Here is a 26493-nt window from a genome sequence, read left to right on the forward strand (position 1 = left end):
GCTGCTGCAGTCACTATGCAGAGCAACGTGTGAAAAAGTACCCGACAGGTGAGCATCAATAAACAAGGTGCAGGACAACTGACAGGCATTCGTTTTGTTAGGAGCCACAAAGCGTGGCCAAGCTTTGGAGCACCAAGACGCACCAAGACAAAAAGTGTCACTGTCATAACTTCCTCTTAAATGGAAAGAACTGGAATAACTTTACCCAACACGACTAGCACACAATAAAATAAACAAATAAAGACTGATTGCATTTGTGCACCTGCACCTGCAAGCCTCAGGCTGTTCAGTTAAAAAAAACTGAAACTGTTTAAATGTGTACTGACAATATTTCCAGAGTGCCTGGCATTTATCTGTGATGTTTATCTCTTGTGTGTATGTGACTTTGTGCACGTTGCTACTTGTGATCTTATCTAGCACTACTTTCACAGAGACAGAATTATGCACTCTAATCCGGTTTTGGCAGACAATCTGAGTAGGTCAACACACATCATCTGACCCAGCTTCATGACCATGCTCCTGACCACAGTTTAAATTGGTTTGGTCACTGCTCAGCTTTTAAAGACCAGCGTCGCCCTCAAAAGAAAGCTATAGTGAGAGCGTATTTAAATTATAAATGTGAAAAAAAAAAAAAAAAAAAAACAGTGCACAAGAAGTGAAAGTAGGCAAGAGTGCAAGGTTGTAAATACTGAAACCAACCAACCAAAGTTATTTTGGGCTTAATTTGACTTCATACGTATTTTTCTACAACTTCATTTATTCCAGTGTACTAGATCAAATATGCATCTACAACAACAGGTTGGTTAGTAGCCTTATTTAAATAGCTTATGTGATGGGCACTCTGTGGTTTGGTTGGTACTTGTCTATTTTTGCAATGGTATTATAGCACGAAGCATGCTTAGGTCTAAATAATACATCCAGGTTTCAAATTGAATTCAGATTACATCCTTAAGCATTGTAAAACTGTTTACAGCAGCACAATCAGCTGTAGGACAGCTGGTTATAATTATAGAAAATAAATCCAAGCCACCTACACGCAAGACCAAAAGTGAAATGTCCTAATCATGGCATCGCAGTTTACAGAGATAAATAAAACAGGATAAATAAGAATTGTACGACATGTTCCAGTCGGAGGTTAACTCGTCCCTGTCTTGTACCTGGAGCAGTAATTCGCCTTCAGAAAAGCCTGGTGTGTCCGAGTTGTTCCCATTGTTGCCGTTTACTCCAGGAAACTTCAGAAAGCTGCTACTGTTCTTCATGGTTGCTGCACAGAAAGTAACAGAATAGAGGTGAGTGAGCAGATGCAGCATTCACATCTTAGAGGTTCAAAGTATTTTCATGGCAAAGGGTGTCACATCCCTGTAGAAGCTTTTTATATTTTTGCCATAATTGTATTTTGTGCTACTGTAATTATATTTAAATCAAGATACATCATTGCAAACATCTGACTGACATAAATCCTCATTTTAATTACATTAGCTACAACAGTGAAAATCAATTTATCATTGTGTCTTTGGATTTGGCATTCTGGCTCTTACTTATTATTTGATGCTCCAGAAACCACAAACCAGAACTGATCTATGAAAAAACTGCTTCTGGTGTTAGTGAAGCAGTTTAATCGGATAATCTGCGACTTCAATCAAGAATGAGAAAATGTACATCTATTTTTATAATATTTATTCTCAATAACCATCTCCTCCCTTTTTGTAAATCATTTTCAATAAAGCTCCATGTTTTTATACTTATACTGTGACGTAGCTACAATTCCTCTTGACTTGGTTATAACAAGTGGATTTGGAAAAACTTTGATAGTGTGTCTGACCACTGGACAGTTTGTCTTACTGCTGCAAAAGACCGTGTAAAGAGAAAGTTATATACTATAAAACATCCAGTCATTTTTAAAAATTAATTTTGGACAGTGCTGTTATTTAACTGAACTAACTTTTTCTGCAGAAATGTTCAAAAAGGCTACTTCACAGACTTGTATCTAAGTCTGGCAGTCGTCCTTCCAATAATCAAAGTTCCTTTGATACAACAATCTAAATGCTATTGTTTGTTGTTTATTATTGTACTCGTGCTGAATGAGATGCCAAGCACACTATTATAAAGTCATGGTATAAAGGGATTTTGATAAAAACAAAACAAAACAGAACAGAACAAAGAACGGAAAAAGCTCTATTCCTAATCTTCTTCTTCTTCACTTCACTTGCATCAACCATCACTAGTTTTAACGAAAGGACAATGTCACAATCATATGCAGAGAACACTATGCATGATATAAATTTGTGGAATAAATGTCTCTTCAGTCTGAAACATCTGCAGCCGCATCAACAAAGCCCTAAAATAAGTCTAAAAGTCCAAATTTAACACAATAGCTTGTTTGTTGTTAAAAGCTGTGACTGTATATGCATGATGCCAGGAACAATAACAGCTCTTTTATACAGTTTACTAGACAAACTGTCACATGAAAGCAGTATGAAACTCACATCTTGCCTGAAGACATACTACACTGTGCATCTTCTTAATATAACAAGGCCACTGTAGAGCATTGTTTAGATATGTGACACTACTCCTGCATGTCAAGTGATCCATTAGAGGTCCTGTGACCTAAAGAACCTGAATGCCTAATGGGTACTGGAGTAGTACTGAATTACGGGACATTATGTGATGCTCTGCGTGTCAAAAACTAGCTAGGGAACAAAGCCAGTTTAGACAACCATTTCCAGGTAGGGCATTACGAAATTTTTGGCAACGATTCTGTTTATTTTATTATTAGACAGAGGTGTCAGGTGGCTGGATGGTAGCCAGAGGTTTCATCCCTTTGTTAATATTGGCTGAAGAAACGGACAACACACAATGACTATTATTCCACAGTTCTGTTTAAATTTAGCTTCACATAACATCATCTACCAATGTTGTGGATGGTCTTTTTAAACTTATGCTAATGTTCTAATGTAAACTCCAAACCTATTCAGCATTTATATGAATGCTAATACGTCAAACTTGGCTGTGGCTAACTAACACTAACACGTGCTAAAACTAAATGATTATCTGATTTTATGCCCTTAAAACACGTCTTTTTAATCCTTGGACAATGGAAGTGACTTCTGGCTTCTAGTGGCATCTATTTTATTTAAATGGTAAATCCCCCTAAACAGTACCGAACATAAAATACTCCGTGTGATGCCGTTTGCTATGCAGAGTTTTGTTGCATTGATGTGGTTCCATTGAACTCTTTTGTGGATCTATTTATGTTCTGGTAATCTGGATCTAAGATCATGAGTGCGCAGCAGAAAAACTAAATTCAATTGCTGGTCCCTTGCCAGAAGACAGGTTTTCTCATTGCTTGAAAACTGATCTGGCAGCCTGCATATCCGCGCATACACAGCACGCGCGCGCACACACACACACACACACACACACACACACACACACACACACTAAAATAACACACAAGCAAACTTGGTTCTCTTGCATGTGTCCTTGGGGGTTTTTTGTAAGCAAAAGCCGACAAGGGCAATCCCTTATCTGGACGGCCACTACAGAAAAATCCCAGGATATGGCCTCTCCCAACCTGTCAGTCGAGTCCTGTCACGCAACTTCTTTAAGGAGGGCAAAGGGTCCCTGAAAACTCCCCCTCAAACAACTAGAACTTACACAGCATTTAGAAAACACACAGACGGACACACAATGCAATCCATGCATGCACTACTATTCTGTGCAGAGCTAATCATGTGTGCGTCCAGTACTGGATGCTGCTGCAGGAGCAAGATCTTAAAAGTTAGCTGGCTAGAAACTGAAAAGAGGTTAGAGAAACCAAACCACCAAGGTTTCTGGGATGCATGGAATAAAGAAAAACCCAGATTCCCACTAAGATCAAATATATACACTGCTCTCACATAGAGCAGGAAGAGACTGATGGTATCTGCAAACAGACTGCAGGGCCAGCTGACGAAGCATTCATTCTGACACCAACACCAGATTTGATGAATCTGCTGTTAACATCCTGATGTAACACTAGAGGGATGACACTGTACGTGAACTGGATGTTGCCATACAGCCACCTTAATGTTGGTACACCACTTAGTCTGGAATACACAGAGCAGAGATTGAGTTAGTAAATTAGTTATTTGTGGGTTCAAGCCAGCAAACAAAATTTGGAAAGAATCTCAGGAAGGTTGTATGAGTGACAAATTGTGCATTGACAAATTCCCAAGAATTCTAAAAATCTGATGTGCCACCGATTACTCATCAACCTCCAGAACGTACTCATCCTAAACCTGGAGCATCTCATAGCCTGAACTCTCCGGATAAAGGTGATTGGTTCTGCTGTGTTTTTTTTTTTATTTTTACTTTTTATGTCAGTAGCTTTTTACACTTGTGAATGTGCATGTTTTCACAGTTTGCTTGTTATTTGGACATATGAGACAAGAAAGCAAGATTATTTAGCCATTCACATGCAACAGCCTTATGAGCACCCAACTCCCGGGAACCTGATTTAGTACTACGTCGTGCCTCATGGATGTAGAAGAGTACCTCCTAGGACTTGTGGGCTGGAACTGAGACAGATTTACATGTCAGTAAGCTTGTGCAGTGGATAAACCCTGAAAGAATCCATGTTCAGTAGATGCACTGGCTTGTAAGGGAGGCCTTCCTCCACTGTCGTTCACCAGGCAGCCTAATAGAGGGATCGAACATAGGACGTTTATTTTATACCCGTAGCCATCACTGGAAAGGAGAGAATTTGTGTCCAACCAGAAAAGATGAAATAATGTAACATAAAGAGATTTACAATTTATATTTATTATTATTCATATTTAAACAGTTTTTGCCCCCAATATTTTTTAACTAAATTTCAAACCACAGTAGAAGCTGACGTGACAGCATAAAACTATGGCATCTTGTTTCAGAAAACATGCCATTAGAGGCTTTGTGAAATGCAGAGGAGGTGTTTGATGCAGGCAAACATCCCTGTCACTCAGCGTATGATCTAGACTTTAAAGGATTTCACATCTTTTCATCATGGGGTAAGTGAAATCCAAAGAACTATGAGGGACCAGAGTTCTTCTGCATGCATCCTACTCTCCAGAAAACAAGCGGTTTCAGTGTGACCTGCAGCTCTGACTATTGAGAATCAATAACTAATAGGTTATTTAACTTAAGCTTAAATAACCTATTACTTACAGTAAAGTATGAGCATCCAGTACACACTTTCTCTCCTTAAACTAAGACGAGAAAAAGGAAATGCTGTCACAGACTGGAGCCCTGCCAGATTCAGAGAGAGTATAAAGCATGCCAGCAATTCATAGGGGAATATTATCTTGATTTGAAAACATTTAGTTCCAGTAGATCCTGTACAGAGATCTCTGTTCTCACGCAGATGTGCAGGAAAGGGCTGTGCTTGCAACAAGAAACCAGCCAATGAGTTGGGTCACCCATTCCATAGGTTCATTCTCCCATCGCTATTTTGATTATTGTCCCAGTTTTACTTCCAGGACTTTAGGGGAGGGAACACCTCAATATTACCCCCCCCCCCCATTATCGACAAGTAAGTATTTCAGGGAAACTAAGGAAAGAGCAGCTTTAGATGCAAAACCAGCCAGTATTTTATAATCATGATAAAAAAATATGCATAGGACGTTTTTTTTAACATTTCCCTTTGCAACAAACAGTTTTATTTATGGCAGCTACCTTTACATTTATTTGGCAATATTTACATTACATTCTTGTTAAATCTTGCTACGGACATTTACAAATGGTTTATCCTGCAGGGTGGAGAGGTGGTGTAAAGGGTTTGGTTTGGATTCAACACATTTAGTGGAAGAACTAAAGACTTTGGAAAGGTTTAGCATTAAGATTAAAAAGGAAAACAAAAAAAGGAGACCTTAAAAATCCATCCATCCATTATCGATGACAGCTTATCCTGTTTAAGGTTGTGGGGGCTGGAGCCTATTCCAGCTGTCATTGGGCTACGTGGGATCCACCCTGGACAGGTCTCCAGTCTATCTCAGGGCCAACAACAACAAAAAAAACATACACAGACCAACCATTCACTCTCACATTCACACCTAAAGGCAATTTAGAGTCACCAAGTAATCTAACATGCACGTCTTTGGACTGTGGGAGGTGACTGGACTACCCGGAGGAAGCCCAGGGACAACATGTGTGGAAGAAACACTCTGGTTATCTACCTATTATAAAGTCTGAATAATATCCAATTGTGTGTAAATAGTTCATTATCTATATACACTCACAACAGCTAACGGTAAAGACAACAAAACTTCTGTCTTCTATTCTAAGAAGTTCACACGTGAAAGAGGCTTTCAAGAGGCACTTGGAAAGTTGCTGGAGAGCTACGTAAGAATCAGAAGCAAACAGCACGGCTCCAAGTCCTTGGAGGCAACTTAAATAAAAGTCCACATCACCAGAGTGAAGCGTAGGCCACATAAGTCTGAAACGTTTGGGAGAAAACCCTGCAGGAAGCCATTGCTTACTCCTAAACATAAGGCAACACTTGGTGAATGCTAAGGCAATGTCCACAAGATAATGAGTTTTGGAATCAGTGTTATATGGTCTAAAGAGACCAGAGTCGAATTATTTGGTCACAATTAGCACAGATATGTGAAGCAAAAAAAGAAAAGAAAAGAAAAAAAAAAACACTGGCAATGAAGAGACGAAACCATTGCCACAATCAAACGTGGTGCCTGTGAGGGACTTGCTGATGTTTAGGAGGTGTATGGCTGTATCAGTAATGGTTTAAGAAACTGGTTTTCATGAACATGGGCCTAAAATTACACCTGAGAGGATACAACTGCTGTTCAGATGGTACCTGGGAGGAGATACAAAGCATTAGAGAACGTTTCATTTTACAGAGATACGTGTCATGACTTTACTTTCTCTTCATAAACTTTTTGACCATTTTTGTTACTAATGATGAAAAAGGAACCTTTGTACTAGCTGAATGTGCAGTGAATCTTTGTTTTACTCTTTTTACCATTTCAAAAGCAAGAGGATGCAAATTTTTGCATTCAACCGTATGCTATTGAAACCACAACATCTGGTTTGGTGCTGGTTACAGTAGGTCTGGGGGAATCAGTTTTTTTTGTTTTTTTTTTAAATCAACACTGAGCTAGCTTTTGGCTGCCTATGCTCATTTTATCAGCTTGAAATTTTATGTCATCTGACAAAAATCAGGTGGCTGTTTTAGATGTGCCTCACGTATCAAATCACTAAACTATTCTTATCAGTCTGTAGCCAGTCGCCAGTCAAAACTCCCCGAAGGAGAAAGACTCATCTAAATTTGACCCAGGAAATTAAAAAAGGCAATATTTGGATGGTCAAGTTGTTTATAGATGGAAATGAATATAGTGTAAATGCTTTGACTCTGGAAATACATGCAAATTGTAATCAAGCGAAAAGGCAGCCACACTAATAATACCACTAAAAGTCAATGTACTTTCGTGAATAACAATCACTGTTTATATTTTCAAATTCCTTCCGAACTCTGACAAATTCGAATCATAGTCTTTAAATAAATGCAATAACAAATCCTCAGTGTTACTGTTTCTCCAACCAAGCTCTGAGTGGGACGACAGCTGATTTTGGTTTGGCCCATAAACAAACAAAAGCTTTTTTGGAAAACTCTAAATGTCACAGAAAGCCTTGGTGGGCGATCTCAGCTCTGGCCAACAGGGAACAAGAAGAAAAAAAAAAAGGGTTTGGGTATGAGGGGAGATGTAGCGCTGTGGTTTAAAGCTGGATAAACTGAGAAGAACTCTTCTAGGGAATGGAAATTGCAAAAAAATGAAAACATGATTAAATCCGACTCCCAGCGGTTGCTTGCATTCTCACGATATACTGAAAGGCAAGTCATGAATCAAAAGCCAAAGAGCAATGGCTGTTCGCCCTGTGAGATGTCCTCTTTGCACATATAATGATACTGAGTTAACAGGTATTGCAGCGGTTTACGGCGCCTATAGATGCAAATTCCTTGCAGTGAGCCTGTCAGGATTCAACAACAAACAAACGTGCCCTTCCCCATGCTGATACTTTCTCCCCTAAGTTGCAACCGTTTGCCAAGACCCAAAACATTGTTCTAACCTCTTTGTTTCTTCTGCTAAAGGTTTGTGCGTAATGTCTCAAATATTCCAAATACCACATTACACTGAATTACAGCACATCATACAGTTTTACCACAACAACTGTGATTATTAACAGGCTTTGGATGTTTTCAATGAACTTGGAAAGCAAGTTCACATTTTCCTCAAATTTCTAGCGGCGTCACACAAACATGTCAGCAGCAGTGAGCCACAAGCCTTTCAGAAGGCCTCAATAAGTCACGCAATGAGAAAAAACAACAACAACAAAAAAAACCCAATCAGCTAGAAACTAGCTGATTTTAGAATCACATTTTTAAACCTCATTCTCGCCCTGTGCATTAACTTATGTTTGTTCTTTTGTCCGAAGTCTTTTTCTTATCAGTTCATGGGATGCCTGTCTAAATTCTAGGCATGTCCCCACTCGAACACCTACCACAGGCTTATGTTTTGACTAGAATAACCTTAAGCATTGCAAAAAGTGGTCTGCACCACTTTCTGGATGAAACAGGCCTTAGTAAAGAGATTAAGAGATAACTTTGAACTCGAAAAAAAAAAGAAAAAGAAACAGCTTTTTCCATCTTCACATTGGCTAAATAGGCCTCATCAAGGTAATCAGTGGTGAGTGTGGTGCAGATCCACGCTCCATAAGGGACCATAACCCTGCTTACTTTCTAACTATCCCTGCCCTACCCACTCCTCTTCCAGCTTCTGATTAACTAAACACTTAATCCAGGTAATTAGCAGTGGGAGCATGGGTTCCCCACCCCTGCTCTGGACTAGAACGTCCTAATCTTCCAGCTAACAGCTTGCTAAGGGCAGAGACACACCAAGTCAATATGAAATAACTAGGTGCGTTGAAGTCACCTCAGCTTACCTTCATCTGGGACAACAATTGGCACTTGAACACACAGCCAACATTCAAATAGCACATATCTTCTGTGTCTCCATGAGAATAAGGGAACAGAAGGCCTAGGCCTGTGGATATAGTAGCATTTATCATTTTCAAACCAGGATTCAACTTCTAACAAATTAGTGTATGTTAGGAAGTTGGGGAAAGGCACTACATATGACAAGACCACCAACATTCAGCCATGTTGAATTGGCTGAAAAGTGGCCATCAGCTGTTGAGCTAATGCCAGCTGAGGAAGACACACTACAAAACCTATGCTCAGTGTGTCACGGGGCTTAGAGCTGCTGACTGATTGCAGGGTCTTTCAACAATGGCTTTGCTGAGGTGGAAAGTGCATTTTCAGGCAGTAACTCTGCTCTCGAACTCTAACTCATTACTGTGAATCAAAGAACACACAAGCAACTAATTTTAACCTTGCCATTACTGCCTGCTGCGGTAAAATGAAATCAACTTGTCCAATGCTCTACAGTGACTTGCACAACTATATTGACATTTTGTAAAGCTTATTTATTTCTAAAATGATGTGGTACACTATGGCTGTGTGGTCCTTTTCCGTAAGTCTGACTAAGGCTACTATCAAATATTTCAACAAAACACTCAAAATGTTCTCAATGTTCAAAAGGGAAACTCTACAACATATTTTAAATGTGCAACTCTCAACATTTATTTCTAACGGTCAACATGAGTTATTTTTTAGTAAAATCTCCAAAAACCTGGCACAAAAAGCAGTCAGCAGGAAAACAGCACTGCATTCACAACCGAAATTGATCGGGATGTAGTTTTTCCAAAACAAACGACAGCAATCCAGCATTATCCCACCAGATCACTACAGGAGAAGTCACAAAAGAAGTAAATGGCAAACATTTAAATAAAGACATGAGAATTGCTAAACGAACTCTTTGTATTCAGGAATTCATGTCTATATGTGTCTATGTGCAAAGGCAGAAAAAAGGCCCATTCATTGTACAAAAACAACATGCATGCTCCAAAATTTGATTACAACCTAAATTTTACAATTCATTGGAGATTCAGTGTTTTTGTTAGTTTGCTGACTGTGGAAAACCATGTGTTTGCACGGTCTCCAAACATGTGTGAGTTGCATATTTTCTCATTGCGCGTTCTTCTTTTATCAGTGATGATTTATGTGTTAGACATGCATAGTTTTTCCATCTGTGTATCATTTGTACATCTGGCTCCAGGTGTCTGACACGACTTCACTGATATTTAAAACTGCTAAATACAGTAGACAACACACTGTAAAACTTGGTTTGCATGGTAAATAGGTTTTTTTTTTTGCCTTATTGCCACTTGCTACAATGATGCGTCAATGATCAATTCTGTTTGTAAAACAAGGGAGAGACTGCTGAGAGATAAGCTGATAGACAAACTTTTGTAGATGTGGATATTCAAACTACTCGCAGTATCCATCAGCTGCAAGTTACTAACCTCCAATACTATCTTGTCTGCACAGTGGATAAAAAAAGGTTTAAAAAAAAAAAAAGGGGCGCTGGAACATCACAACTCCTTTTTCTTGAGCCTAACTTACATTCATTCTGGATCTGCACACTACAAATACTTTTATCATGACAGAATACATTTTATTCATACAGTATTTCTTCTAGTATTTCACAACAGTGTTTACTTTTGATTGAATTGTTTGACTGCCTGTGCAAAATACATTAATCAAAGCAACTAACTGTGTTGCTAATCTTTGTGAGATTGAGATGGGTTGTTGTTGACCGAGCACAGATTAAGTGCAAAGTGTCCAGTGTATTGATGAGATTAGAAAGACTGAACAATGCACACACAATGTACGAAAAAGAAACAGAGACAAGACATGACTTCACGACACATCGGTGAAGCCAGAGGCACTGAGACGACTTATCAGCAGCTCGTCTGCCAACACCTCAGCTAGTCTGCATCACACTGAGAAAACTATCATCGGCAGGTGGTGGAGATGTTATCTGCCTGACTCACACACACACACACACACACACACACACACACACACACACACACACACACACACACACCTTACACACCAGACTATCAAAGACAGTGGGCTTGCAAGTCTAATCAACTTGCAGCGAATACTTGTTTCTTAAAAACATTTCATAGTTTTTATAAGAAGGTATTGTATGTGTTGTTCGCAGAGAGGGTGGAGTAAGGTTACAAGTACTGAGGAAGTGTTGTTTCCTAAAACCAGATTCCTGCATGCTTCTCATTCCTGCCCTGGCTGTTGAATGTACTGCCAGTATACCTACATGTATTGAGTCTCAAATCAGTTTCAGTTCCAAGAAAACTATGTGCTAGTCAAGTTGAAGCTTTAATTTAAGGTTACACATGCTACCAGTCTTTTTGCAGGTTAAAACTTAAACAACGTACTGTAGTCCCATTTATCTTTGGTGTTCAGGACGATGAGATATAAAAAAAAAAATTAAAAAAAAAGCTATGAAACAATGCTCATGCCCAAAAACTTTTCCAATGGGACAGAAGGACTATGAATTCCATTGTTCTGCAACTATTCTTATGTCAGTCTACAGTAGTGTGAAGTTTGTATAGTGCAGTGTAAAGTTCATGGAGGTCACTTACCGTAAAACTCTCAAGTCATGTCTTGATTTGAGGTTTTGAAAAATATTGGAAAATGTGTAATTTATACTGTATATGGGAAATATTATGGTATAATAATTGTATTTTTTGACTCATATTTTCATCACCTCTAAAGTAGCTCTTCACCCTCAGGTATCCCACACTGAGGCGAAGGACAGACAATTTGTCCAGACGAGAGCGAACATCGTCGGGAAAAGGCAGAAGCTCCGTCAGACGGTCCAGCTCCCCATTCAGCCTATCCCGGTGTCGCTTCGAAGGGTTGGATTTAATGGTTTCATTGCCTTCTGAGGTCTTCTTTCTGAGGAGCAAAAAGAAACAAAATCCAACTGGTTACTGAGTTGGTATATATGCTAACTGTACAGATACTGATTCAGCTCAGCCTGGCAAACCGGCCCTGCCAGAGCATGGCATCTGTTGTAGAGTGCTGTATGACACATGGCAATTAAAGATGAGCCATATAAACTTGCAGCAATGCTTCAGTTTCGCCCTTACTAAGGGAAAAGAGGCAGTAGTTACAAATGAAACTAAAAAACACTACAAGGTGAGTCAAAAGCACATCCGCTCCTATGATGAGTGTTCGATGAAGGTATGATGTCTCATGGCAGCAGGAATCGTTGAGCCAAAAACACACACAATTTCTCGGCTGTAAAACTCAAAAAAACGGGCATTATGCAAAACAATTATCAAGATCATATCTTTCATTTCAGTTGATATTGATAACTACACAACCACAATGTAATTCAAGTTTTCTTTCTTTACTTGAAGTTGCTGACAAACCTTTCGCAATTAGAGGAGTTTGCGACTGTTGTTGCCCTGTCATGATCACTTTCCTTAAAGTTTGGAACGATTCAGCTGGGTGCGTTTTTGTGCTAGTATTCTGGCTGGTTCAGGCCTATCGTGGACAGTTGACTCCTGAACCTTGTCATTTTCCGCATATTCTTTGCAGTGGTTCGCAGATGGCAAAACAAGTTGGTCATCAGCTGTCTGTTTCCAACATAGTTTTGAGACAACATTGCTGTCTTTTCAAAGACAAACCATCTTCACATGAGTGAAAGAATCCTGTAAATTAAACCTAATGACAGAGATCTTACGACTAATGTCTAATTTCAGACTGATGTCTGCAGAAGACAAGGCTCAAAATTTTGACTGGCATATTCTGACTAAAGTTTTGGCAAGCTGACTGCTAACTACCAATGCAATAAAGTAAAGCTAGTGGTCCACTATTCTTTCAAACATGAAAACAATAAAGGTTTGTTTCCCAAGGAAACAAACTTTGGCCCACAGACCAGAACACAAATTACCATTCCGCTAGCTAATTATGCAGTTTGACAAAATGGAGACTTATTATACAATGGCAGCAGCCTTTGGGATCTGGTTGACTTTCTCTGTAACCACCTATGCTTAAGAGACAAATATAGGTTCACAAGGCTCATTGGAGACATATGTCACTACTTATAAATCACATGCTACACCAGGAGAGAAACCAGTGAAAAACAGCAACTGAGCCAGGACATGAAAAACATCATTATCATCACTGCTGCACCACACACCTGCTGAGAAACACACAAACCTCAGAATGAACTTAGATACGACTCGTCATCCAGCTTCCTTTAGATACAGGACTGAAGTTGCATTTTGTCCAAGGAGTGGGGAGCTTAACGGGGTAAAACGTTATTCATGACCAAAAGTGATGAACTTGAGGCAACTTTCCCCTCAAAGTTGTTTAGTTTAACCTGTTGTAAATAAACAAATCCTGACCCAGTGCGAAGTGATTGACAAAACCACGTCTTTAATTTACATACTGGCATAAAGTCTGCAGAGTGAAATGTCAAAGACGCTCATTTAATGGATGTCCACGTTCTACAAGAGATAGGAACTGTCAAGTTCAATCATTGTAAGTTGTAACTCCTCTCATTTTAAGGTCAAAGCAAACATTTATTAGTCCAAGATGCAAATGCTGAGCATGAGACTACATTGTTTCAGTCGTTTCCACTTTTGTCATCTGCAATTTATAGCTTACAGCAGCAGGCCAGCTGTAGATGGCTGTTACTGCATCCTCATCAGTCACACACACATGTAAGTTCATGTGATAGAATGAGATATGTAGTAAGTGCGTGTCTCCTGAGTGACAAAGCCGTGTGCTTCAATTGCAGTAAAAGCAGCCAGCAATGAGAACGAGAGCTACACCAGCAAACATAAGTATTTTTCTGGTACACACATAACCACCTACAGTGACTAAAAAACGCTCTTATGTTATAATGACTGTACTGAAGCTTCTGCATTGTGAACAGATGGATTTTAGTTAAGTATACTATTATTGAAAACCTGCTTATTTTCATTACAAAGTACCCATCTTTGAACCAATCTCAACACGAAAGAGGCATGTGAATAAATGTCTAATAAAACTTCAGATGTTATCACTGAGTTAATCAGAAACACCGAAGATACTGCAGCTATAGAAAATCACTTAAAAAAAAAAAATCAAAAAATAACCAATGCAAAAAAAAATAAAACGACTGTTGCGTCGCCGACAAATGGCACTTGAACGCACCACAGAGACTACAGCCAATGGCCAACTACTGCATACTTTGTGTCTGAGGAAGAAAAAGCTAAAGACCCAGAACAAACCCTAAAAAAGCAGCATTTGCTTATCATTTTCATGCCACTGTGGCTCACCATAGATGGTTTACAGCCATTTGCATATATCTCAACAAGTTGAAAATGGCATTATAGCCATTGTGAGCCTCCTGTCTCTTCTCATGCACTAATTCGCTATGATGAACAGCCAATCGAAGTTGTGCCCCTCACCGATGACCTTTCCGTCTCAATGACTTCCAAAGCATCTCTGCAGTTTCGGACTGCAAATTCTTACTTTTCCCTAAATTTGTCTCTTCAACAAGACTCTGGCTAATTGGGCTATTAGATTTCCATTGCCACTGAATAGTCTGCTAGGAATGCAGCTTAAACTTGATCATTGGCTTCAGACCTATGCTGCACCTTCTTCAAAATAAGAGCAAGACTGATCTCACTCTTAAGAAATGCCTAGCAGAGACAAAAGCCAGCATTTAAAACTGTTTTTCCACCTTGATTTGCTATGGATCACAAGTTAGAGCGGCGAGACATCAGCGCACGCATTCAAAGACAGAAAGGTTTTTACTTCATCCATACATTTCTACTGGGTTCTTTACCTCAACAGCATGAGCAGAACTGAACTGAAGGACTAAACCCAAGCACCTTTGTCTCAAATATATGGGAGCCCACAACTGACATACTTTTGCCTGCAAACCAGGTCAACTCTCCGCCAGATGACTCAGTGTTTCAGAAGTATGAAAAGTGTGCTTTCTATACATGTGTGGCTGCAACCACAGCCTGCAAATTTAGACATAGAATAGCCAACAGAGAGTTTTGCAGACGAAGAAAACATATAAACAAATAGAGAAATATGCAAGAATAAAGAACCTGATTGAGATACTGATTGAAAGCAGTTCCATTTGTAAACATTCCATCGGGTAGAATGGAAGCACTTGTTGCTAAACACTGCTAACACCTTGTACTTTTGCTTTATTTTCTGCTGATTCCAACGCTTTTGTTGATTAGGCTATGCAGGAAATGCATAGCTTGTATGCTGCTCTACAATGATGTCATACAGCACAAAACAAATAGAAGAAATGCCAAAAATCAAAGGCAGAAACAATCTAAGGCATTGCTTTACCCAATAAATATTTAACTCACAGCCACACAACTCTCTAACATCTATAGAGTAACACAAGACAGTGGAAAGATAGTGACAGATACAGAGTGTAGAATTGGGTTTTTAACTTTTAGAGATACTTCTTTATATATTGGACCAATAGTACCGCAAGCATCATCTTCTCTGTATTTAGTTAGTGGTGTTACTTATGCACACATTTAAGTGTTATTTAATGTTTTTTTTGTTTGATGGTAAGCTTTTCCAGTAATAGTGTTAGGCTGATTAAAAAAAAAGTATTTAACTAGTGTTTGTGACGACTCTTAGAAATTGAAACAAAGAGCAAAGAAAAAAAACGTAACTGTGTGGATGTGTTCACTGGGAGTGTTCTGGCTTTCTGCCACACCTCTTATCAGCATTTCTTCCTCTGTTTCACACAGTTTCTTTAGATTTCCCTATAAGAACATATTTATTGAAGAATATTATCCCTCCTTATTAACGATAACATTGTTTTCTAAAATAAATGCATTTGCACATTATAAATTTTTTCATTTTCGATCCAGAGGGCTAAGTACACATTCACACACAATAGACTGTATAAATAATCCCCATTGTCAAAGTCACTATTTTCCCCAGCAGCTTAAAACTACTGTTAAAAACCATTACGATGACAGGACACAGAACTGAAGGTTGCAAATGTATTTTTCTGTTATTGTGTGTTCAGCAGCAGTTTTGTGGTTTGGGGGAATTTTTTCAGGAAGCTGAGCCAAGTGAGACAAGAACTTTAATAATTTTTTCCCCTATTGTGTGTGTGGGGGGGTGGAAATTTCATCTCAGCTTTAATGGCCAATGTAAATTAACCACCGGTCAAATATTGGTGTACACAAAAACTGTATGAGATTGATGCATGACATGCACATAACTGTTATCTACGTTTGCTATCTAACTGACACCTTCTGCGACATCCTTTGCCCCAGGAAGGAAATGTCACTTTTAAGCAGTGGGTCTTTGCACGTATTGTGATGCATTTATAGCACTTTCTACCTTATCAGTAACTATAACGCTTTACACTGCTTCTTATTCACCCAGTCACACACACAGATATGGGAATTGCTGTGCACTGGCCTGCACCCACCGCGAGTAACTTAGGGTTCAGCGTCTTATTTAAGGACACTTGAACATGGGACAGAAAGAGCTGGGAATCAAACCAACTGTGGGATTGGTGGACAACTGTAATAAATCAGTACTCGCTGTTTATTGTAAGTGTACACTAATGCTGAGACGACGGTCACCAGTTTTGAACCTTATGAGTTGGCATTTTTTGCCGTTTAAGTACTTGCTTGCAAAGTGACTAAAAAAGATGCCGGAAGATTGCAGGAATGAAAACTGTTGTTTTATAAGATGCAATAAAAGGGGCCTTTCTGATACCGAAAGGACACATGGCAGAGGAGGCTGGCAACATTCGCAGGAGACTGGGTAATAAAAGAGAGAATTTGGATGGACTGATCTGCCATGGAATGCCACAGTGTAGTGACCACAGCTTTTTACAGTCAGACTCAATGGTGCCTTTGTGCTGCTGAGCCCAGCTGGCCGTGCAGGAAACCTCAGTCCTTGTTGCATATTCCCACATCTTCAGAAACACAGACGTCTGAACACAGGCCACTTTTTTTATTTTGGGATTTACACTGCAAAGAGCGTATCCTAATTTAATGGATCACTAAAAGCAGATGTATATACGGTTTAGATGTACACTAAACCCCACTACAGCCAAGTTTTGGGTTATTTACCCTTAGTAAAACTGAGTTCTGGCCCAGAAAAAAAAACTAAAAACACCATTAAAATTTGCAGAGCCGAGGATGCAACAGGTAAAATTCAGCTGCAGGTTTGTCACTATATTCAGCTCTTTTTTACCGGAGACTCATTTCATTACTTGTTTATTTAAATACAGTTTAGCCTTAAGAAATTTGCTGGCACAGGAACAACTCTGAAAAAGATATGAAAGGATTATTGCCAACACTGGAGACCGATTTTCACTTGAGCATGAGAATTCTATTATGTACAGATGAAACCATTTGTCAATCAATAATTCTTTAGTCAAATAATAAAATCAACAAATTTGTTATACTTAATGCCCACAATTAGCTTTTTCTATTTGAAACCGTTTTTATGAGCTTATATAAAAAGGCTAAATTCTTCAGGTTTTTATAAGCAGAATACAATGTTAATTCAGACAGATTGTTTAAATATATTTTTCATTTTATAAGTTTTCTTTTAAAGCATAGACTCAAAACCAATCTGAATAATTGCAATGTGACAGTACAACTCCCATGAGCACCGCTTGCGGACAGTGTTTGCTCGTTGGCCTTTTGTGAAGCCTATTGTCTTACACTTCTGCGCTAGTGACGGACGACAAACAACACTGTAAACAAGATGTCTCTGAGGAGAACATGGTTTGGATGTGAACGCATAAAATGTGTAACAAAACCTGGTTTTATTTAACTCTAATATGGACTTGACTTTATTGTTTTATTTTGTTGACCCTGATATAGTTTCTGTGGAGCACCATAAGCCGAATGTTGTGTGACAGATGGTAATCAGTAAAAGCTAATCAAACAGTTGGTTAAATATTTGTCTGTACACTCAGCATGTTAAGTGAAGTGGACATTTCCTCTACTCGTTGTAACTTGACTTTAGCTGGATAATTTCCCTTCGTGCGTGGGCTTTTCATTACAGAAACTCTGCGTAGCATCTGCCTCTGTAAAAATCTGCAGGTCTGCTGAGTCTTGCGGGGGGTTCAGGGACACTACAAAGTGTAGGTCATCAGTGTTCGCCAGAAATCTATGTACTGCACTGTTTTTGCAGCAGGGTATGTGAAGGGGGTCTGTCTCTCTTGTGGTTGGGATTTGCTATCCCAATTGTGGCTATCGAATTTGAAACTATCTAAAGCAAAGATAAATTTAGAAAACCCCTAACCACAGTGGCTGATGAGCAAAACAGTTTTTTTAGCAACTCTAAAAGCTAACTCACAACTAACAAGAAGCTCCATGACAAAAGGAACGAGCAAAAAGTGCTAAACAATCAAATCCTGTGGAACTAACAGTCAATTAAATCTTAAAGCCAATGTATCATGTTGGACAATGAAAATTTGGACATGATCAAAGAGTGAAAAGAGCAACATAACACAAACAAAACTCCGTGGCTGAACAGACAAGACAATGTGGTGTAAAGCCTTAACAACTCCAAGTGACTGCAGGCAGTGGCCTTGAATGCAACAGGGCTCAGGGACAAAGGTGTGATAATCAGAGGTATGGAAGTGAGAACAAAGGAACAGGGCGGGGCCGAATCAAAAGAACTGAGTTGTGTGTTTGTGTGTGTGACAGAGAGAGAGCGAGGCAGAGCGAGTGGTACATGTGTGAAACTGATTTGGGGGCAGACAAGGCAAAGAATTACATCAAAAACCAAAAAACTCCAACGTGTGGAGCATAAAACCCATGGATTTACCTGCTTTAGCTAATTGGTGATTTACCTCTAGAATTTTTTTTGTTTGCTTTTGCTCCTTACTCTTTCAATATGTGCTGTGTTGGCACGGAAAGTCCCTGTTTGAACCCGTCGGGTCCTCAACCTTAGCTGTGGTGACCGTCAGGTCTGTTTCATAAGAACCTGTCAGACGTTTTGACTAGTTCCTAACTTTTAACAAAGAAGCAATTTTTTCGTTTATTACAGAGCAAAACACAATGTTTTTTTTAGGAATGATTGTACTATTAAAGTCTAACATTACTTGAGTGTTTAACAGCCACTAGTCAATTTGATTTATATACAAAACATCCAAATAAATAAGATAAGATAAACCTTTATTATCAGTGGGGAAATTCCCATTTCTGTACAGAATGAAAAACAAAAACTCAATATAAATATCTATACTCACAAGTATACAATCACCAAATAATTGCACTAGGGTTCATTGCACAGTGTTACAAACAGCAGTAGGAATGAATATAATAGTGAGTATTGGCGTAAATGTATGAAACAATAAGCAGTTGTGTACTTCACTTTAAAAGAGAAATTTCATAATTTTCTAAATTAACCATCAACGAATTCCCTCTACTCGGTTTGGCAGCTGTCAGACGGCAGCGTGTTTTATCTTAGATGCTTCACTGGGTAACATTTCACTCAAAGCACAGTTTGGGGCATCGGTTCTCCAAATGCCTCGATCGCACTTTTTGGAACTACAGCACAGACAGACAAGCTAATGGAGGCTGCAGATTGATGGACTTTAAAGGTGAAGGCCACGGTTTACCTATGCAAGATATCCTTATCTAGATATCATCCAGCGGTGTGAGAACGCAAATGTCCGTGTAATTTGGCCTAGACATTATGCAAATTTTACCAAGTGAGATCCCTAGTACAAGGTCCCGATGATATTCAATTGAGCACATTTGTGAATAGATCAGGTAATTACCTGAGTAAGTCATCTACATCCTTTAATTTCTGCAAAATCAAACAAAATACAAATGTTTGACGGCGAGGAACACTCATTTGCGTGAAAACTATAATAATGGCTAACAAGAGACACGACAACAGTTGTGAACTTCCATCTCTAACACTAGAGAATCAGTGATATATGATCTTCAGTGTGCTGTAAACAAAACACTGCGATTCTCACACCGTACATTATACATCACGCTCTACCCAGGGACCCCCCCCCCTTTCCTCACAAGGATTTTCTTCACGAGTAACAAAGTGTCACACACACAGACCATCTCCTGATGTGTGCTACAGGGGTGAAAAAGCAACCCTGGAGATCATCCATACCTGATTCTCCAGATGTTCTCTTAAGTTCACGTGTGAAAGAGGCTTTACAGCAGGGGTAGTCAATTATGATTTAAGGAGGTCGGGAGAGAGAGTAATCATCATCATCATCATCATCATCACCACCACCACAGAATCATCATCATGTTTAAGTTGCTTTATAATTTATTTATACATAACAATTAGTTTATTGAAGTAGCATTGCCACTGTATTAACATCTGCTTTGCATGAAATCAACGACTCAAATTAAAGGAAGAAAGCTATAAATTTAAGAGTTTCAACAGTATTTGTTTTCTGTGAATCTCTGAACTCTAGTTGGCTTTATGATCGTGTATTTTCTGCAGGCGAATCGCTGAATTCAGTGGGTAATTTGGGGGCGTTGTATCGTAGCGGCGTTTCACATTCCCATTTTCAACCCCCTGCCACCGTCTCGGAGCAGATGAGACCCAGCGGTTCGTAGGTTCCTGCTGGAAGGACGAACATGTAACCGTTAAGCTTTCGCCGTGTAGCACAAGCCGCTGACTCTGACTCGGAATGCAGGTCTTCCGCGCCTCTACTCAGTGATGTCCCACCCTACTCTGCCTGGCTGACCTTCTCACCTTGGCCAGTCTCAGTCCCCCTGGCTAAAACCGACAGCAGGGACTACTGGCCAATCAGAGACAGGCAGGACATCCCGGCTGCTGAACAGCGGTGTAGAAACAACACCAGAAAAGAGTCGCTGGTCAACATTTAATCTCCGCCAAAAACTGAATGAAAGCTCAAAGATATGTCGCTTCCAGCAATGAAAGTAATCATTTAAGGTGAAGTACACAACTACTTAAAAGTAAAATAGTTTAAAAGTGAAATACTACCCCTCTGAACTGCAGTGAAGTGCAGGAGTACTACAGTAACATAGCCTCAAAACATCTCAACATACTTATGTACGGTATTTGAAAAAGTAAAGGCTTCTGCCACTGATCATACCACGGTTTGCTGTATAAATACATTTTTTTTAAAATAGATTGGGGGGGGGAAAGCGGAGCAACAGGCACAAACATCGATCTGGCGCCGATCCCGGGACGGCCGAGCGCGAGGCCCTATCACATTACAATAACATACCCGCAGTCCGCGAGCCTGCCCCCGCCCACCCCGGAGCATCGCGTGAGAGCAGCGGCAGCCGACACTCCAGCTCCATTGTGATTAATGCGCGAGGGCCAGATATCCGCGCTGGATGCGTGCTTAACTTATTAAGGTGGTCCCGACCAAGAAGTCCGCTGGGAGCACGCGCAGCGCGAAAACGCGGGACGAAACGTCTCACTAACACTTTTTCCCCCCATTACTCTGAAAACAGCTGCTGTGGCGTTCACGGATACAGGCGGACGCCTTCCACCCTAATTCGATTTATTTTGATTCCATAACTTGCCGAAATTGCACAAGACTGTAGCTATTATTTCCATAGCAAATACAAAAGCACAGTCGTCATTTATACATTGCAACACCAACGTCAGTACGTAAAACGTCGACGTTACTTAAGCTTATACGCTGGCTAATATGAAGTACGCAAACACGTAGTTTAATTTAAAATGTACGCTTACAAAATTAGACACAATGAGGTAAACTGCCACAAAAGACCGAAGTGCACCTCGGATGTGGCCGTAAAAAGACAAATCTTACTGTTTGAGAACAGGCTTCTTCCTCTTCTTGTTTGCGTAAGTCCCCGGGTTTCCCAACATGGTGTCACTTGGTTTAAAGCTCACAAACTTGATGTCAAGCAAACATTCGTCCGGCTCGTTCACTTCTCCGCTTTGCACGGCGACAGCCGCTTCTCCGTCATGTTTCTTTTTTTTTTTTTTTCAGTCTAATCAGTCCAACAGCTCCCGCGTTAACAAAAATACAGTAAAAATAAGACCGACACTGCGGTTCCGCAGAGCTTTGGTGCCGCGTTGACAGCTCCCGTAGGCGGTCACAGTGCGGGACTGTGCTGATCCGCCGACAGTCGCAGTGAGTTGTGTGTGTGTAACGTATCGGGAGGAAAAGTGTTTAGTGTAGAAAAGCTTGGCAGAGATTCATCCTGTGTCCAACCCTCCTTCTTTAAACAACGCCGCCTTATGATTATTATTATTCCTCATTTAGTTTTTTTTTTTTTTCTGTTGCACGGGGCGTTTTCAGGAAATGTGAACAGTGTGTCAGATCTGACTTTTAAGGTGGACTGGATTCTGGAGTCTGGTTTTGTAACATGCCGCGTGTGTTATGATTTTTGACTTGGATGAAGATGTGTTGTTTGGCTGAGATTTCTGACCACAGCAGGAACTGTTTAAAAACAGTTTCCCTAATAACTTCCCATTATAATTATGGCGAGCTTTCATGTTCAGGCAATGTAAATATTTTCTCGTAACTGACGTAAAACTTATATCTGATGCAGGCAAAGTCGAACTGTCCCATGAGTAGTTTTTTAATAATAATAAAAAAAAAAAATCACCCTTTGCCTTTAAAGCAGCACCAGATCTCCACTGTGCACTTGCACACACTTTTTCAAGGAGCAATAAATTATGTTGTGTCACTATATTTGTCTCAGCATTTGATCTTAAACTGACTCCATGATGAGGAAATCAGGGCTCTGTGGGGGCCCATGCCATCTGTTGCAGGACTCTTTGCTTCTTCCTGTTGCTTAGGATAATTCCTAATAACTCTGTGTGTTTGGTGTCATGGCAACAACTGCAGAATGAATTTGGGAGAAGGCAAATGTCTCATATATGGTGCTATGCAATGGGCAATAATTTATGTCAGATTAATGAATCCTGCTTCGTACATCAAAAGCTGTAAGCAGTACAGTGCGGCTACCTTAACGGCAGGATAAGTCAAAACATGTCATCAGTCATTAGTGGGGGGTTGAAATTTGTAAACACACTTCTTGATATGACCTAAACACTTAAAAACAAAGTATGTGGACACCTAATACATAATACCCATACATGACTGTTGAGTGCATCATTCCCAAACCACCGGTGATATGCTGGCTCCAGACTCCTTGGAAGGTTTTTTTTTTTTTTTGTGACTACGCTGTATCCACCCAATCCACCACAAGCCCACAAGAGAGATCAGCTGGGTGATTCCTAACCGACATGTTCCATGGCCACGCATCTCCTCTACAGCAAACTGAACACTGGCTTAGTGCACTGAGGCTTTGTCATGTTGAAACAAGAAAGTGCCTCCTCAAACTACCTCCACTGGAAGCACACTTTTATCTAAACCATCTTTGTATGCTTTGGCATTGAGATTTCCCTTTCTATTTCTTATAACAAGGAACGTTGTCCAAACGTGACCAAAAGGACAGAAAACAGCAAGTGCGACACGGTAACCTTTATTTTGGAATATGAAAAAGCTGGAGTATAATAACTGCATTATGTAAGGTTCGAGTCTGACTGTAGATTTTCTAAGTGAATTAAGGTGCTGCATGTATATAACATGGTCCTTACTGACAAAACTGTCTAATACAATGGATATGATGATGTGTTGACTGAACCTTATGATCTTTCCGAGGCTGTAGTTTGGGCTGTTGTTTTGTCTGACTGACAAATACCAACAGTGGAAGGCTGAGAAACTGTCTGTTTATTTTTTGTAATTTGATTTCCTTGGTCATATGAAAGGCAGCTTCCCGACAACACTGCACATCAGTCAGAGCTTGAGACGTGTTGTCGACAGTTGCCACGGAGACCATTCACACCCAAAGCTCTCTTCATCCTTCCTCTATAAACAGTGGTGTTTATCTTGCGCACTTCCTCATTACAGCCGTCATGTTCACATAACCCCACTTGAAGTTTGTCACTGCTTCACATACTGAGCTCTGTTTTCTTGACAAGCATGAACGACTGCACTTTTGCTTTTTGACTTTGTGGAAAAGCCTGATTGCCAATCGACATGGATTTTTAAATGTATGCTTTCGTTCACAAACTATCAGCTGTAAATGTGCAAATTAATGTGCAAGTCAATTATTATTATTAAGGTGGTGGCATTTATGCTTTTTGTCTGTTGCAACAACTAACACAAACACAGCAACAAAACTCAATGTGCAAAATGTTCAATAACATAAAAAAAAAAGCACACATTTCAGGATTTCACCAAGTACTTCAGCAGTGTCAAAATACACAGAATGCTGGATGACTCAGAGCAGTGTTTCTCAGTTAGGGGCATTTGAAATACTGCAGGGGTTTGTACGATTTCTTTTGTCAAAACAATACTGAAAAACATACCAGTCATGCATAATTCCTTAAACAATCGAAGTAAAAAGACTAACAATAAAAAGTTTTGATAAACCTTTATTTCTCATATTCCTGTTTTCAATGCTGAAGTTAACTGTGAAATTCATAAATTGAAGGACAGATGAAAATTAAGATCAGCATCAATTCACAACAACATGTAATGTAAAGTACCTTACTATAAGCAGCACTAAGGTGATGGTGAAAACTCCCTTTAACAAAAGAAACCTCCAACAAAACCGGGCTCATGGTGGGCGGACATCTGTCTTGAGTGGTCAGGGTGAGTGGAAAGTGGAGAGAGACCCGAAAAAAGAGCCACGAGAAGCGACAACAAAACACTGGAACAGGTTGGTAGGAGCAGTAACTACACACAGCTCCAAAACCGGGGACACTGAGGGAAATTGTATAACTACAGGAGAAAGAAGACACAGTTAGTGTCATGCAATGGTGACATATAAATGCAGAAGGAGGAGAGGAGCTCAGTGGCTTCCTCCAGAAGTCTAGAACAGCTTAACTAAGAGCTGAGGCAGCTCCAACTCTAACTTTATCAATAAGGAACATTTAAAGCCTAGTCCTAAAAGTAGAGAGGGTGTCTGCCTCGTGGATCTAGGCTGGGAGCTGGATAGAGGAGCTTAAAGGCGCTGCCTTCAGTTCTACTTTTAGAAACTCAGAGAACCTGAGAGCAAAGTGGTCCATTGGGATCATACAGTACAATGGGGTCTTTAAGGTACTGTATGATTGACCTTGAAGTAAGTGAAGAGAAACTAAGAAGGGAGAAATCTGAAATGGCTTTTACGAGACTTACTGGGACATCAGTAGTCTCCTGCCCTCTATGATTATGATTATACACATAAAGCCAACCTCTTTAATGTCTATTAATAGTAATCTTGGTTTGCCATGAATTCATTGATGAGTGTAAACATTTGAAATGTGAAGCTTTGTGTTGTACCTTTTTTGGTCCGTCTAACATTATCTCATATACGAGATGAGCTTTCACAAACAAATTATACTTCATACAGGGTCTTTGTTTTTCTACCAAAACTGTTTGACACTGGTTAAGAGGTGAAGATATATATTTTGAAAATGGGTTAGATTAATAAAGAGCACTGAAGAGGTTTTGCTCTATTTCTCTGCCTCTCTCCCCTCTGAAGAGGACACTTTTCCCCTGCTTTTGTGCCCTTCACCACTTGTGTAGACATTACATTTGTTTAGACAGGCAGCAAACAACACAGATATTTAATGTCTGTTGGTGGGTTGCTTAACATGGACTTTAAACCCCTGTTTATCTCACAGAGTCACGCTCAAGTACAGTTAACCTTTTACATCTGTATGTGCCACTAACACTCGCCCCATTTACACAAAAGTTGAAACTGTAAAAGGTGAAACTCGGTTTCAAATTGAGACTGAGGAATTTAATCGTCTCAAAAAGCATTCTCATTTTGAGTGTAATGCCAGCAAAATGTCTCAGAGAAGTTGTGGTGGGGTGAAGAAAACACTGAAACAGATGTGTAATCATAAAAAAAAAAGAAAAACTACTGGAACATCTTACAATTATGAGGTATATTGGCAACAGGTCAGTATCATGGTTGGGTATAAAAAAGCACCCCAGAGTTCACTCTGAAGTGTGTTAAACGCCTTGGGAGTAATGTTTCTCAACGTAAAATGGCAAAGAATTTGGGGATTTCATCATCTAAAGTTCATATCATTGTTAAACCACTCAGATAATCCAGGTCTTGTGATCTTCAAGCCCTCAGGAGGCACTGCAGCGAAAACAGACATGTTCATTAGCGGAAAGCACTGCTTGGATTATAACTCTACCATGCAAAGAAACAACCATTTATAAACAAGATCCAGAAACAACGCTGCTTCATCAAGATTTAAAAAAAAAAGAAAGAAAGAAACTCTTAGAAACAAACATTTCTGTTTTGTCAGTCAGATTTCACGGAAGGTCACAGCAGCACTTCTTCGTTAGTTTAGTTAACTGAGTTAGTTTTACACTTTCAAAACAGACACTGAAATGACACTATTTCACTTAACTTCAAGAGGCGTCTTGGTAAAAACTGAAAACTATGTCACAAAAAACATTTCCACATAACTCTGCATAACATGCATTAGTTTGTAGTAATACACGTGTCTTGCTC

General features: G+C 39.7%; 1 protein-coding gene across 1 annotated transcript in view; it reads right to left on the reverse strand.

Moving 5' to 3' along the window:
* The window catches only part of LOC137132440 (aryl hydrocarbon receptor-like), a 31473-nt gene extending 9224 nt beyond the window's left edge, over positions 1-22249 (reverse strand). The window contains exons 1-3 of the mRNA XM_067514874.1: positions 21771-22249; positions 11727-11917; positions 1158-1264 (exon numbers count right to left, since the gene is read on the reverse strand). Coding sequence (XP_067370975.1) covers positions 1158-1264; positions 11727-11917; positions 21771-21829 — 357 coding nt within the window. The 5' untranslated portion in view covers positions 21830-22249. The remainder of the gene's footprint in view (positions 1-1157; positions 1265-11726; positions 11918-21770) is intronic.
* Positions 22250-26493: the final 4244 nt, after the last annotated feature.

The sequence above is a fragment of the Channa argus genome, chromosome 9 (assembly GCF_033026475.1).
Source record: "Channa argus isolate prfri chromosome 9, Channa argus male v1.0, whole genome shotgun sequence".
Lineage (NCBI taxonomy): Eukaryota > Metazoa > Chordata > Actinopteri > Anabantiformes > Channidae > Channa > Channa argus.